At 46.6% G+C, this 15723-nt stretch overlaps 1 protein-coding gene across 1 annotated transcript in view; it reads left to right on the top strand.

Annotated features, from left to right (window-relative positions):
- LOC141106787 (uncharacterized) overlaps positions 1 to 15723 on the top strand; it is a 107829-nt gene that overhangs the window by 68655 nt on the left and 23451 nt on the right. Inside the window, exons 6-9 of the mRNA XM_073597715.1 lie at positions 6252 to 6464; positions 6540 to 6746; positions 6902 to 7037; positions 7352 to 9179. Coding sequence (XP_073453816.1) covers positions 6252 to 6464; positions 6540 to 6746; positions 6902 to 7037; positions 7352 to 9179 — 2384 coding nt within the window. The remainder of the gene's footprint in view (positions 1 to 6251; positions 6465 to 6539; positions 6747 to 6901; positions 7038 to 7351; positions 9180 to 15723) is intronic.

The following is a 15723-nucleotide window of genomic DNA, read 5'->3' as shown; positions in this document are numbered from 1 at the left end:
GCCCCCGCCTAATACTCTTCCTCCAGCGATGTGCACAAGAGCCTCTCCCAGGGACTCTCCCTCCTCATTGGTTAAGACAGCAGCGGGAGCCATTGGGACCAGAGCCCCTTCAGCAGTGCCTTCTCATCATGGAATCCTCTCATCACATCAGAAGCCTCCCATCACGTCAGAGGTCTATCTATCACGTCAGAGTCCCCTCATCACTTAAACAGTGCTCCCTCATCATGGAATCCTCTCATCACATCAGAAGCCCCCCATCACATAGGAGGTTTATCTATCACGTCAGACTCCCCTCATCACATAAGCAGGGCTCTCTTATCATGGAATCCTCTCATCACATCAGAAGCCTCCCATCACGTCAGAGGTCCATCTATCACGTCAGACTCCCCTCATCACATAAGCAGGGCTCTCTTATCATGGAATCCTCTCATCACATCAGAAGCCTCCCATCACATCAGAGGTCCATCTATCATGTGTCCCCTCATCACTTAAGCAGTGCTCTCTCATCATGGAAGCCTCTCATCACATCAGAAGCTCCCCATCACATAAGAGGTCCATCTATCACGTCAGAGTCCCCTTATCACATAAGCAGTGCTCTCTCATTATGAAATCCTCTCATCACATCAGAAGCCTCCCAGCACATAAGAGGTACATCTATCACGTCAAAGTCCCCTCATCACATAAGCAGTTTCCTCTCATCACATCAGAAGCCCCCCATCACATCAAAGGTCCCTCTATCATGTCAGGGTCCCCTCATCACATAAGCAGTGCCCTCTCATCATGGAATACACTCATGACATCAGAAGCCTCCTATCACATAAGAGGCCCATCTATCACGTTAGAGTCCCCTCATCACATATGCAGTGCTCTCTCATCATGGAATCTTCTCATCACATCAGAAGTCTCCCATCACATAAGAGGTCCATCTATTACGTCAGAGTCCCCTCATCACATAGGCAGTGCCCTCTCATCATGGAGTCCTCTCATCCGTTCAAAAGCCTCCCATGACACAAGAGGTCCCTCTATCGAGTCAGAGTCACCTCATTACATAAGTAGTGCCCTCTCATCATGGAATCCTCTCATCACATCAGAAGCCCCAACCTTTCCATTAAAAGATCCCCTGTACATTAGCATCCCACTATACTATATATCATAGTTCACCCATCACAGAGTCCCCTCTTCCCATCAGAGCCCTACCTTCCACCAGCAGCATTGAAAAGGGTGGGAGGCAGTACAAGTTTGGATGGAGCTGCACTTTGTCCTCTCCTGAAAGCTGGGGGTGGCACTGCAATCCATATGCCCTGGACCAGCACCATGGTAGGGCTTGGACAATGTGCATCCTGGTCCCAGAGCTCCCTAGGTTCTGATCCCTTAGTGGAGCAAGCAGCCAGGCACAGGGCATTTTCAGCCAGATGCAAAAAATCTCTCTCAGTCTTCAGACAGTAAGCAGGCAAATGTCTTTTCTTGGGATGTCCAGAACTAAATAACTCGAATGAGGACACGATCTTGAAGGAGTTAAGTGAAGTAACACAGAATTCCTCTGTACTGTACAAAAGGCAGCACACAGTTTTTAACACAGGGGCTTCCTCTAAGGCACAACCCTGGCAGAAGGTCTGGAATCATCCAGGACTTCTTAAGCCTCCTCCTGAGCGAGAATCAACCAGGACTTCTTAAGGCTCCTCATGAGCGAGAATCATTCAGGACTTTTTAAGGCTTCTCCTGAGCGAGAATCATCCAAGACTTCGTAAGGCTCCTCCTGAGTGAGAATCATCCAGGACTTCTTAAGACTCCTCCTGAGCGAGAATCTTCCAAGACTTCTTAAGGCTCCAGGACTTCTTAAGGCTTCTCCTAAGGCTTGGAAAGTTTGACGGCATTTCCAGGCTGGGTCACTCTCCTGCTGGCTAAAGGCCATGCTACTTTCTGCTCTCAGCCTTAAATACACCTCTCAGCCCCCTGCTGGCCATTTTCTTCTCGACCAGGGATTGCTTGAAGCTGTATCCAGGGCTAGTTCAGGACTTCTTAAGGCTCCTCCTGAGTGAGAGTCATCCAGGACTTCTTAAGGCTCCACCTGAGCAAAAATCATTCAGGACTTCTTAAGGTTCCTCCTGAATGAGAATCATCCAGGACTTCTTAAGGCTCCTCCTGAGCAATAATCATCCAGGACTTCTTAACAGCCCAGCCAGAAACAAAATTTGCCTCACTTCTAGCACCTGACCTAGGAGGATGCTACATAATGATCACGTTACAACTGCTGATCCATTGAAAGTTTCCCAACAGCCCTGTTTGACACAAGTCGTTATTAGATGGATCACGACTTAGATGGAGCACAACCCTGGCAGAAAGTCTGGAATCATCCAGGACTTCTTAAGGCTCCCCCTGAGCGAAAATCAACCAAGACTTCTAAAGGCTCCTCCTGAGTGAGAATCATCCAGGACTTCTTAAGGCTTCTCCTGAGCAAGAATCACCCAGGACATTTTAAGGCTCCTCCTGAGCAAAAATCATCCAGTACTTCTTAAGCCTCCTTCTGAGTGAGATTCATCCAGAACTTCTTATGGCTCATTCTGAATGTGAATCATCCAGAACTTCTTAAGGCTCCTCCTGAGCGATAATCAACCAGGACTTCTTAAGGCTCCTCATGAGCGAGAATCATCCAGGACTTCTTAAGGCTTCTCCTGAGCGAGAATCATCCAGGGCTTCTTAAGGCTTCTCCTGAGCAAGAATCATCCAGGACTTCTTAAGGCTTCTCCTGAGCGAGAATCCTCCAGGACTTCTTAAGGCTTCTCCTGAGCTCACTATGCTTCCAAGACGTTCTGGAAAGACAGGGAGAGACAGACAAGCTTGCAGATGCAGGGTAGGCAAAACACAATCAAGTCTCCACTTCTAACAGCCCAGCCAGAAACTAAATTTGCCTCACTTCTAGCACCTGACCTAGGAGATGCTACACAATGATCACGCTGCAACTGTTGTTCCATTGAAAGTTTCCCAACAGCCCTGTTCGACAGAAGTCTGTCATTAGATGGATCGAGACTCAGCCGGTCCCTGCTTAACCAGCTGAATTTTGATCCATCTATGGCCGGCTTTAAGCTGAACCGCACTGCATCTGAGCACCACAAACCACCTGTGGCCATGGAGGTGGTTGGAACACTTGGATCCAATGATTTGGAGGGCTGTTGCAATACTTTTGGCAATATAGTGTACTAATGCTAGCCGCATAAGGATTAAAAATAATCAATGTTGCTAGAGGGAGTGAAGCTCCGCTGTAAGATGTTTCTTAGGGCTGCAGTTCCTCTGGGCGCCACAAGGTGGTGATCCCAACACAACCCAGACAAGAAGTCTCTATGGAAGACAGGATGTGATGTCAGGTACAGACAGGAAGTGATGTCAGATTATAAATAGGAAGTTGTGGGTGAGAGGTGAGTTGGGAGGAAGTAGAGAGGAGACGTTGATGGAACTGGAAGCTGAGGAGGTAATAAGATAATATTTTCTATTTACACCTAGGAACTCCTCCCGTTATGTCGTCTTCTTTGACTAGTAGAGAGGACTACATCTATAGAAAAATACATGTGTAACCCGCTATCTTATGTATTTATCTGAAGCATATGTGGTGGATCCTCACACATTCATCTGGTTTTTGGTCAAACATCCACAATTGCACGTAAGTGGACCTAAAGTCATAAGTCAGAGACTTTTTATTTTTTAGTGTGGTGGTGGGGTGCGCTCGGTTGGAGCCTTCTGTTAAAAAACTCTTAATTTCGCTCAGTTTAACCTACCAAAAGCAGTGATCGTGTAATGGGTCTTCCATACTATGTTAAGTGAAGAAACCATTATTACTGGTGGTGGGACAATCTATTTGGGTTCCATTCATGGGCACGATCGGTAAATACTGCTGTAAATCAGTCAATCACCATTGAGGTCAACGGGAGGCAGGTCCGTCGAGTCTGCACCACTTTTTAAAAAATGTACACTATATTGCTGAAAGTATTGGGACACCTGCCTTTACACGCACATGAACTTTAATGTCATCCCAGTCTTAGTCCGTAGGGTTCAATATTGAGTTGGCCCACCCTTTGCAGCTATAACAGCTTCAACTCTTCTGGGAAGGCCGTCCACAAGCTTTAGGAGTGTGTCTATGGGAATGTTTGACCATTCTTCTAGAAGCGCGTTTGTGAGGTCAGGTACTGATGTGGACAAGAAGGCCTGGCTCGCAGTCTTCGCTCTAATTTATCCCAAAAGGTGTTCTATTGGGTTGAGGTCAAGACTCTGTACAGGCCAGTCAAGTTCCTCCACCCCAAACTCGCTCATCCATGTCTTTATGGACCTTGCTTTGTGCACTGGTGAGCAGTCATGTTGGAACGGGAAGGGGCCATCCCCAAACTGTTCCCACAATGTTGGGAGCATGAAATTGTCCAAAATGTCTTGGTATGCTGATGCCTTAAGGATTCCCTTCACTGGAACTAAGGGGCCAAGCCCAACCCTTGAAAAACAACCCCACACCATAATCCCCCCTCCACCAAATGATTTGGATCACTGCACAAAGCAAGCACCATAAAGACATTGATGAGAGAGTTTGGGGTGGAGGAACTTGACTGGCCTGCGCAAAGAACTGACCTCAACCCTATAAAACACCTTTGTGATGAATTAGAGTGCAGATTGCGAGCCAGGCCTTCTCGTCCAACATCAGTGCCTGACCTCACAAATGCGTTTCTGGAAGAATGGTCAAACATTCCCCATAGACACACTCCTAAACCTTGTGGACAGCCTTCCTAGAAGAGTTGAAGCTGTTATAGCTGCAAAGGGTGGACCAACTCAATATTGACCCCTACGGACTAAGACTGGGATACCGTTAAAGTTAATGTGCGTGTAAAGTCAGGCATCTCAATACTTTTGGCAATATTGTGTATTTGGGCTTGAACCTTCAATAGAAGTGGCATCAAACTAGGCAATCTGTATGGTGAGCTTCTTTTGTCTATAGTTGGGCCTGTGCACTTTAGTAGGTCTGGGGGAGATCCCCATCGTAGAAGATAACGGTGAGCAGGCCACAAGCTTGGCGAAAGTAAGGAAGAAGAAGCATAGTTAAGGGTCCAGAAGGACAAAGGGGGAAGAATAGGGTTAGAGCAGAGCCAGAACCTGCCCCCACCAGCTGGGTGGGCTCCCCAGTAATAGAGTAAAATCAGTTAGAGTGACCATGACGGGTCATCTATATTCCCCCCTAGGTAGTTTGAGATCCAGGGGTCCCAGGTCTTCCTGAACTTTTTTGTTTTAATGCTTAAATTATAACTAAAGGCAAAGGTTTTTTTTTTTGTTTTGAATAGTGTGGAGAGGGATTAGAACCCTGTCGGGCTTTTATTGGATATGGATTGTTATGGGGGGAAACGAAGGAATAAAAAATGCAGGGTTCCCCCTAAAAATTTATACCAAACCCTTACCCTTGATGAGGGTCTGATATGGATTGTAAGAGGAGACACCGAGAGAAAAAATATGGGATTCCACCTAAAAATTCATGCCAAACCCTTACCCTTGATGAGGGTCTGATATAGATTGTAAGGGGGACCCCAAAAAAAAAATGCTGGTTTCCGCCTAAAAATTCATAACAAGCTCTTACCCTGGCTGGTAAGGAAGATGGGCAGCAAGTGTTCAGCCCCCAACCCCATACCATTCTGAACCATACCAAGCTAAATTCCCTAAATATGGAGACACCCCCCCCGGCAAAGCACCTTGTCCCCATGTTGATGAGGACAAGGGCCTCTTCCCCACAACCCTGGCCCAGTGGATGTAGGGGGTTGAGGGAGGATTTTATTGGAATCTGGAGAGGAGAGGAGGATTCTGGGAGGTCAGATGATATTACAGCTGTTATGTCACTCAATTTCTCCTTGCAGGAGTGGGAGTATTTAGAAGGACACAAGGATCTCTACAAGGACGTCATGATGGACAATCAGCCGGCCCTCACATCACCGGGTAAGAGGAGACTTTATTATAAAGGAGAGAGCAGTACGGAGGGTCCACCTAGATCCCCCATCATCTGATAAACACATAGAAACAATGTATTCAGTCAGTGTGTGTTTCTTACAGATGGATCCAGTAATGGGAACCCACCAGAGAGATGTCCCCGTCCTCTGTATTCCCGGGATTCCACACAGGAAGGTCACACCATCCCTCACCATCATCAGGTAGATGAGGAGCAATCACTGATAGTATCATTAGGATCTGTACATTATCTGCATTGTTACCATTGATGTCATTTTTATATTCAGAGTGAAAACCTGAGAGATTCTAAAGTTGAGGTAAAAGAAGAGATAAAAGAGGAGGGTGATGAGGATGGGGTGATGGAGGACAATAACAAAGATGTGTATCAGGACACCATGGTGGAGTCATCCAGCTACAGAAACCCACCAGAGAGATGTCCCCGTCCTCTGTATTCCCGGAACTCCACACAGGAAGGTCACATCATCCCTCACCATCATCAGGTAGGTGATCAAAGTTATAGTTATAATTTAAATACAAGCATGTTTGTTGCAATTAATGTTTTATTATATACTCAGTGTGAAAACCTCTGGGATTATAACATTGTTGTTAAAGAAGAGTATAAAGTGGAGGATGAGGAGTATGGAGTGATGGAGGAACTTTCCGGAGGACACAAGGACATGTTGGAGCCACCTAATACCAGGAACCCACCAGAGAGATGTCCCCGTCCCTGTGTGGAATCCCGGGAATACAGAGAAGGTCACACCATCCCTCACCATCATCAGGTAGGTGGAGTTGAGGGTCGGGAACATAAAGTGATTGAACACTCTGACATGTGGAGATGATGTGTGGACTCTACAAGATGATATTTTCTATGTGATCTCACATCATAAATACTTCTATGTTACAGATGTTATTTTCTGCCATTCTGTTGGTTTAGGGTGAAGATCTGATGAACATGAAAGTTGAGGGTGAAGTAGAAGAGACGTATGTGAGGGATCATCAGCAATATACGGAGGAGGCTGGAATGATGAGGACATTCATAGAGGAGGACACTCCTACAGAGATCAGCACAGGTGACCCATAATATATTCTTCTCTTATCTCTGCTCTGTTACTGTTAACTGATTGGCCTACACTTGTAGTTGTGTGAAGAGCATGGACCTCCCAGTCCCCATTGGTTCCTGCTCTTCTGACAAGGCTGTGTAAATGTAGAAGTGATCTGGGAGGAGGACCAAAGGTCCTTTGACTGAAGAGGGGGGAGAGTCCCAGTTGGTTGGGACATCCACAGAGAACATCTGCTCACTCATATCTACCTGATCCAGATGGAATCTTGATGGAAGTGAACTAACCCTCTCATATCTATTGATGATGTTTTTATATTTTTCCAGGACACGCCATGGAGAAACCCTCAAAGGATCGTCTCACTTTATCTCCAGGTTGTAAAATGGAAGATGAGGACATCACAGGAGATTGTGGAGGAGAAAAGACAATGAGCTCCACTATGGATGGTGGACTTCACAGTGTGGATGGACCATCAAATCCCTCAGACTCCGAGCAACCTCGTACTCACACAGATGAAAAGCGACACTTGACATGTCCCGAGTGCGGGGAATCCTTTCTCCACAAATACCGTCTCGCTGTGCACCAAAGATCGCACACGGGCAAGAAGATCTACTCCTGTCCCGAGTGCGAGAAATGTTTCCTCAGTAAATCGGACTTGGTCCTGCATCAGAGGTCCCACACGGGGGAGAAGCCGTATTCCTGCTCTAAATGCGGGATCTATTTCTCGCAGAAGTCCAGTCTTTCCGCACACTTGAGAAGGCACGTCGGCGAGGAGATGATATATTCCTGCCCCGAGTGCGGAGAATCCTTTCGGTATAAAAAAGACCTCGCCGTACATCAGAGATCGCACCCGGGTAAGGGGCTCCACTCCTGCCCCGAGTGCGGGAAAAGTTTTCCTCAGAAATTTAAACTGATGAGGCATCAGAAGTGTCACGAGGAGAAGAAGTATTCCTGTTCTGAGTGCGGGAAAAGTTTTCTACAGAATTCCCATCTTACCGAACACAAGCTGCGCCACACAGGCCAGAGGCTGTATTCCTGCTCCGAGTGCGGGAAAAGCTTTGTGTGCAAATCGGATCTTACTAAACACGAGAGGTCTCACAAAGGTGCAAAGCCAAAGTCCTATACTTGCGCTGAGTGCGGGAAAGGTTTCTCACATAAAACCAATCTCAATGTGCACCTGAAATACCACACGGGTGAAAAGCCGCATTCCTGCTCCGAGTGCGGGAAATGTTTCGTATCTAAACTTAATCTCGATGCGCATCTGAGGTCTCACACGGGGGAGAAACCCTATGGCTGCCCTGAGTGCGGGAAACGTTATTCGTGGAAATCGACACTTGTCATCCATCAAAAAACTCACGCGGGGGGCGATGGGTCTTTTTCCTGCTCGGAGTGCGGGAAACGATATCAACTGAAAGCCCAACTTGCCATACATCAGAGAACCCACACGGGGGTGAAACCATATTCCTGCTCTAAGTGCGGGAAACATTTTATGACCCATTCCCATCTTGCCAGACATCAGGTAGCTCATGCCAAGGAGAAGCTGTTTTCCTGCTCCGAGTGCGGGAAAAGTTATCTAGATAAATGCAATCTCGTTGTGCATCAGAGGTCCCACACAGGGGAGAGGCCGTATGCTTGCTCCGAGTGCGAGAAACGTTTCCTGTGCAAGTCTCATCTCACCAAGCATCAGAGGTCTCACACGGGGGAAAAGCCGTATTCTTGCACCGAGTGCGGGAAATGTTTTCGAAAGAAGCCGCAACTCGCCAGACACGAAGGATTCCACACGGGGGAGAAGCCGTACTCCTGCGCTGAGTGCGGGAAATATTTCTTACGCAAGTCTGATCTCACCAAGCACGAGAGGTCTCACGCGGAGGAAAAGCCGTATACTTGCTCTGAGTGCGGGAAGTGTTTTGAAAGGAAACCGCAGCTTGTCAGACACGGGAGATCCCACACGGGCGAGAAGCCAGATCCCTTTTATTCCTGCCGTGAGTGCGGGGAATCTTTTTCGCGGAAATATCGTCTTGCTGTGCACAAGAGGTCGCACACGGGTGAGAAGCTTCATTCCTGTCCTGAGTGCGGGAAATGTTTTCTTTATAAATCGGACCTGGAAACGCATCAGAGATCTCACAAGGGTGAGAAGCCGTATTCCTGTGCCGAGTGAGGGAAATGTTTTCATGGATGGACAGTCTTTGTGAACGCCAGAGATGCCACGTGGGGCAGAAGCCGTATTCCTACCCTGAGTGCGGGAAATGTTTTTCAGGACCCAAGGACCCAATCGTTGGGGCATATGCACTGTGTCTGGTGCGGGAACTGTCTTCTACACTTTATTACCAAAAGTATTGGGACGCCTGCCTTTACACGCACATGAACTTTAGTGGCATCCCAGTCTCAGTCTGTAGGGTTCAATATTGAGTTGGCCCACCCTTTGCAGCTATAACAGCTTCAACTCTTCTGGGAAGGCTGTCCACAAGGTTTAGGAGGGTGTCTATGGGGATGTTTGACCATTCTTCCAGAAGAGCATTTGTGAGGTCAGGCACTGATGTTGGATGAGAAGGCCTGGCTCGCAGTCTCCGCTCTAATGCATACCAAAGGTGTTCTGTTGGGTTGAGGAACTTGGGGTGGAGGAACTTGACTGGGTTGAGTTCAGGACGCTGTGCAGGCCAGTCAAGTTCCTTCACCCCAAACTCGCTCATCCATGTCTCTATGGACCTTGCTTTGTGCACTGGTGCGCAGTCATGTTAGAACAGGAAAGGGCCATCCCCAAACTGTTCCCACAAAGTTGGGAGCATGAAATTGTCCAAAATGTCTTGGTATGCTGACGCCTTAAGAGTTCTCTTCACTGGAACTATGGGGTCAAGCCCAACCCCTGAAAGACAACCCCACACCATAATCCCCCCCACCATTAAATTATTTGGACCAGTGCACAAGGCAAGGTCCATAAAGACATGGATGAGCGAGTTTGGGGTGGAGGAACTTGACTAATTTGACTCTAATTCATCCCAAAGGTGTTCTAGCGGGTTGAGGTGAGAATTCTGTGCAGGCCAGTCAAGTTCCTTCACCCCAAACTCGCTCATCCGTGTCTCTATGGACCTTGCTTTGTACACTGGTGCGCAGTCATGTTAGAACAGGAAAGGGCCATCCCCAAACTGTTCCCACAAAGTTGGGAGCATGAAATTGTCCAAAATGTCTTGGTATGCTGACGCCTTAAGAGTTTCCTTCACTGAAAAACAACCCCACACCATAATCCCCTCTCCACCAAATGATTTGGACCAGTGCACAAAGCAAGGTCCATAAAGACATGGATGAGCGAGTTTGGGGTGAAGGAACAGGACTGGGCTGCACAGAGTCTTGACCTCAACCCAGTCAAGTTTCTCCACCCCAAACTCGCTCATCCATGTCTTTATAGACCTTGCTTTGTGCACTGGTGGGCAGTCATGTTGGAACAGGAAGGGGCCATCTCCAAACTGTTCCCACAAAGTTGGGAGCGTGAATTTGTCCAAAATGTCTTGGTATGCTTATGTCTTAGGAGTTCCCTTCACTGGAACTAAGGGGCCAAGCCCAACCCCTGAAAAACAACCCCACACCACAATCCCCCCTCCACCAAATGATTTGGACCAGTGCACAAATCAAGCTCCATAAAGACATGGATGAGCGAGTTTGGGGTTAAGGAAGTTGACTGGCCTGCACAGAGTCCTGACCTCAACCCAATGCAACACCTTTGGGATGAATTGAAACGCAGACTATGAGCCAGGCCTTCTTGTCCAACGTTATTGCCTGACCTCACAAATGCACTTCTGGAAGAATGGTCAAACATTCCCATAGACACACTCCTGAACCTTGTGGACGGCCTTCCCAGAAGAGTTGAAGCTGTTATAGCTGCAAAGGGCGGAGCCAACTCGATATTGAACCCTACGGACTAAGACTGGGATGCCATTAAAGTTCATGTGCGTGTAAAGGCAGGCGTCCCAATACTTTTGGTAATATAGTGTATATGAATCATGTTTTGCCTCACGCTGGGAAGAAGCACGCCTTGATATAGACCTCAGAAAACATGTGGCTCCTCCAATCTTAAGGCAAGAAACCCTTCACAAGGAAAACCAAGTCCACTGAAGATAACACCATGTGTGCTTGGAGAGAAGAAGAAGAGAGGGGCGTGTCATTGCTGGTTGAGCCCCTCTAGCTTTGTAGTCTGATCTCCCCTGCACTTCGGCAGAAGCTGTCAAGGAAGAAATTGTTGTGAGAGAGGAGTTAGATATTGCTTGTGGTCCAAGAGCAGGGGAGATCAGATTACATAGCATGACAAACAAGCTCAGTGCAGTAGTTGTGCCACCTGCTGGCTGATAGTGGTAAAGTTCAGATGTAGGTTTAATTAAAAAAATGCAAATCTATGTGATTTTTTTTTTTTGGGATACATATATGTGTGTGTATATGTAATAAATATATATATATATATATATACATTTAAAATCCTGTATCGTTTTTAAGTTGACGAGAAAAGTGTGCTTTAAATTTGTGTTATTAAGACTAGGTTCAAATTTGTGCCATGTGGGAAGGCAGGCTAAATCCAGCACAGTCCCACAAAAGAACAAAAAAAATGTGCATCACTTTTGCCAGTGCACGGTGGTGCCGTTAGTTCTTCATAGCACCCCTTGTTAATGCCCATGCAAAATCACGTGCCACCAGGCGCATCTATAATAGAGAAACACACCTTCATCTTCCAGATTCTGATAAGCCCTCTTTCAGCAGACCCCCATGAACGCCGACCAGGGTTGTGGGGAGGAGGCCCTTGCCCTCTCCAGGCAGCCAACTAAGGTTGTGAGGAAGAGGCTTTTGCCAGCAGACCCCTATGAACACAGACCATGGTTGTGGTTAAGAGGCCCTTGCCCTCTGCCAGAAGATCCCCACGACCACAGACCAGGGATGTGGGAAAGAGGCCCTTGCCCTCTACCAGCAGACCCCCACGACCACCAACCAGGGTTGTGGGGAAGAGGCCCTTGCACTCTGCCAGCAGAACTCCACGATCACTGACCAGGGGGAAGAGGTCCTTGTGCTCTGCCAGCAGACCCCCAGGACCACCGACCAAGGTTGTGGGGAAGAGGCCTTTACCCTCTGCCAGCAAACCCCTATGACCACGACCAGGTTTGTAGGGAAATGGCTCTTGCTCTCTGCCAGCAGACCCCCACGAAAACTGACCAGGGTTGTGGGGAAGAGGCTCTTGCCCTCTGCCAGCAGAACCCCACGACCACCGACCAGGGTTGTAGGGAAGAGGCTCTTGCTCTCTGCCAACAGACCCCCATAAAAACTGATCAGGGTTGTGGGGAAGAGGCTCTTGCCCTCTGCCAGCAGAACCCCACAACCACCGACTATGGTTGTGAGGAAGAGGCCTTTGTCCTAGGGCTGTGAGGAGGAGGCTTTTGCCAGCAGACCCCCATGAACACTGACCATGGTTGTGGGGAGAGGCCCTTGCCCTCTGCCAGCAGAACCCCAATGGCCACCGACCTGGGACATTGGTAAGAGGCCCTTTCCCTCTGCCAACAGAACCCCACAACCACCGACCCTGGTTGTTTGGAGGAGGCCCTTGCCCGCTGCCAACAGAACCCCACAAACACCGAACATGGTTGTTTGGAAGAGGCCCTTGCCCTCTGCCAGCAGACCCCACGACCACTGACCAGGGTTGTGCGGAGGAGGCCCTTGTCTTCACCAACATGGGGACAAGGTGTGAAGTAGAATATAAAGTATCGAACCAGGCAGAACTTCAGCAATGCAGGTTTATTAACAGCTGATAACATACAGGTTCATGTTCAAAATATTACAATATACAGGTCTAATTTATACAGTTTCTTACAATGCATGCATATTAGATATAAGTATTCTTATCCTCTAACCAAATTGAAACAATTGTGAAGTGTTCTCACCTTGAACCAGAATGGGTCTTTACTGCCAATTCTTGGGAACCTGTCACCTGATAGGGACCAGCCTGTCGACCAGTGGTCTGGTCCCCTCACAGAGTTCTGGGTTCCAGCTCGACCAAGTTTTTGAGGGAAATTCACCTGAGACCACATTCTGGAACAAGTCAAGAAGTCTTCTCTGACTCGTACGAGGAGACAAGTTATGGACAGATACTTGCCCATTGGTTCTGACCTCTATGACCCGTGCAATAGGGCAGCATACACAGAGTTCAGCCTTATGAGCTCCTATCTGACTTGTCTGTCTAACAATTGTAGAGCTTGCATTTATATACCCTTTTACAAGTCTTATCTTAACATCTCTCTTACATATGATTGGTCGCTAAGATCTACGTCAAAGTAACCAACCATAAATCTGACACCTGTTCTACAACCAGATAAACTTAATTATTCCCAAAATTCCTATATGTTCATTAAAGTGATTTATAACTGTTTTTGTCCAATTAAAAACACCTGTATAGAGACAGTCTGGCACCCAGCTGTGTTATCAAACTCTCCTTATCTTGATAAGATTTACCTAGCTTCAAGGATTTGCAGATTTACAACTTTGAGACAATTAACTTTCAATAACCCCACCAGATGTGTTATATGTCTCACTATATGTATGTATTTTAACAGTTTTAATGAGGGCACAAGCAGACCTTTGTTTGACCTTGTCAAACTTAATTTAATGTACTGTACATAACTTTAATTATTTCTAAACCACCTGTTTTCATATCTTTATCTGTCTGATTTATATGCATTTCAGACTTGAGACAATTCTATATTACTTGAATCTATCCTAATGAACTTTCACCCAGTAGACTATCTTAATACATTTTCGAGAACACCTGTTTACAAGTACTTTTCATAAAGCAGAGGTAATTTGAAGTTCAACACTTAAAAATGAAGACTTTCTAAATCTGGAAAACACAGTATACATTATTAAAGATTAATAATCGTTGCTTTACTTATTGAATAATAATATTAATAACACCACTACTATATAATAATATGAATAATAATAATAATAATTATCAATAAAATACATGCAAATCAATATGAATAATATGAAATACATTGGCTAATATGAGATTCTACAACAGGTGCCACCCCCCATGTTGAGGGCATGGTTCAGGGTGGAGGCTCACATGCTCACCACCTGGCCAGCCAGGCCGTATGCCCAGATTAAGGGTCTGGTATGGAATTTTAGAAGGGCCCCCTTGCATTTTTTTTTTTGCATGGCGTCCCCCTTAAAATCCATATCATAATTGAAGGCTCTGGTTTGAATTTCCTGGGGGGGACCCCTCTAATATCCATACCAGACTCAAAGGTCCTAGTATGAAAAAGGGTGGAAACTCCACACTATTTTTTTTTCTGGTCCTTTGCTTACATGGCGGGGGATTCCTGGTCATGTAACTGAGTGGGGCCAGTGACATCACTGGTTCTTAAGGACTTGGTGCCTGCACCTGCCGGCATCCGTAACAAGCATTGACAGTGGAAAGATGTCATGTCTCATAGCGGAAGTCATACCCTTAGTATAGGAAGTAATCCAAAAGTGGGCATAACCTTTATATTAATTTACATAGGTCATATTTTCTTTTTCTGGTATCAAAATAAGTTGTAGTGAGGTGGCGTGAGACAGTAGGAGGCTTCACAAAAGGAGGCAAGAATCAGGAGGAGCTGGTTGAGTGGTGGAAAACAGAAGAGAAAGAAGAAGAGGAAAGAAACGACAGGAAAAGAGGGGGGGGTCTACCAACGGGGTCATTCCAGCACAGCTTGAAGAAGTAGGGGAGTAAAAGAGTGGGTGATCGCCTTTAGTTTCAGAGCTGGGTCAGTTGCGGAGTGAATCGCTAAACAAGTTAGCAGTCCAGCCAAGATTGCCATATAGAAAGGAACTTGTCATGCTTGTCTTCCAAGCTTGTCTTCCTTCGTTTTTCGTTGATAAAGGTGCCCCGAAGCCTCGATTTGACTTCTTCGAAGTTATGGGATGGGGATCTCCATGCATGTGCTGTTGTTTGTTTCATAGTCGTGAAGATATGAGAGATCAGGTGGTGAGAGCGCCGTGGCATGTCTTTTATTGGTCTGTGGAGGAGAGCTTCCCATAGGTTTACTTGTGTTATCGAATATATCATGGTATATACCTTCTTCTTTTTCATTGCAGGTAAAAATGGATTCCAAGCAGAACCACCATGCCGTGATTACATTTTGAATGAAGGTGGGGTGCAGGCTGTCTGACTTTGATGGTCCACCAACTCTGTGGTTTATCTTCAGTGTTGGTTTCCCCTTCTTTAAACTTCTTTTTCCATCTGTGCACATTGCTCTTGTCAATGGTGTCCCCTTCATAAATATTTTGTAGCCTTCTGTGGATGTCAGATAGCCTGCACCCCCTTCCTCCTTAAGAACTTAGTGACAGCACGTTGCTTCTGTTTGAAATTCATCATTTACCTGTAATGAGAGAGAAGAAGAGTTACTATAGAGCAGTCCTCTGCTGCTCTTTGTTTTTTGGAGCACTATTCCTTTCACGGACACCAATGATGGGGGACTATTCCTTTCACGGACACCAATGATGGGGGACTATTCCTCCTATTGACACAAATGATGGGGCACTATCCCTCCTATTAACTCCATTGATGGGGCACTATTCCTCCTATTGACTTCAAAGATGGGGCACCATTCCACCCATTGACATCAATGATGGAGCTCTGTTCCTCCCACTGACACCAATGATGGGGCGCTATTCCTCCTATTGACTC

Source organism: Aquarana catesbeiana, linkage group LG08 (assembly GCF_042186555.1).
Source record: "Aquarana catesbeiana isolate 2022-GZ linkage group LG08, ASM4218655v1, whole genome shotgun sequence".
NCBI classification, from domain to species: Eukaryota; Metazoa; Chordata; class Amphibia; order Anura; family Ranidae; genus Aquarana; species Aquarana catesbeiana.
The sequence above is the reverse complement of the archived record's forward strand: the minus strand, read 5'-3'. Positions and strand labels throughout refer to the sequence as shown.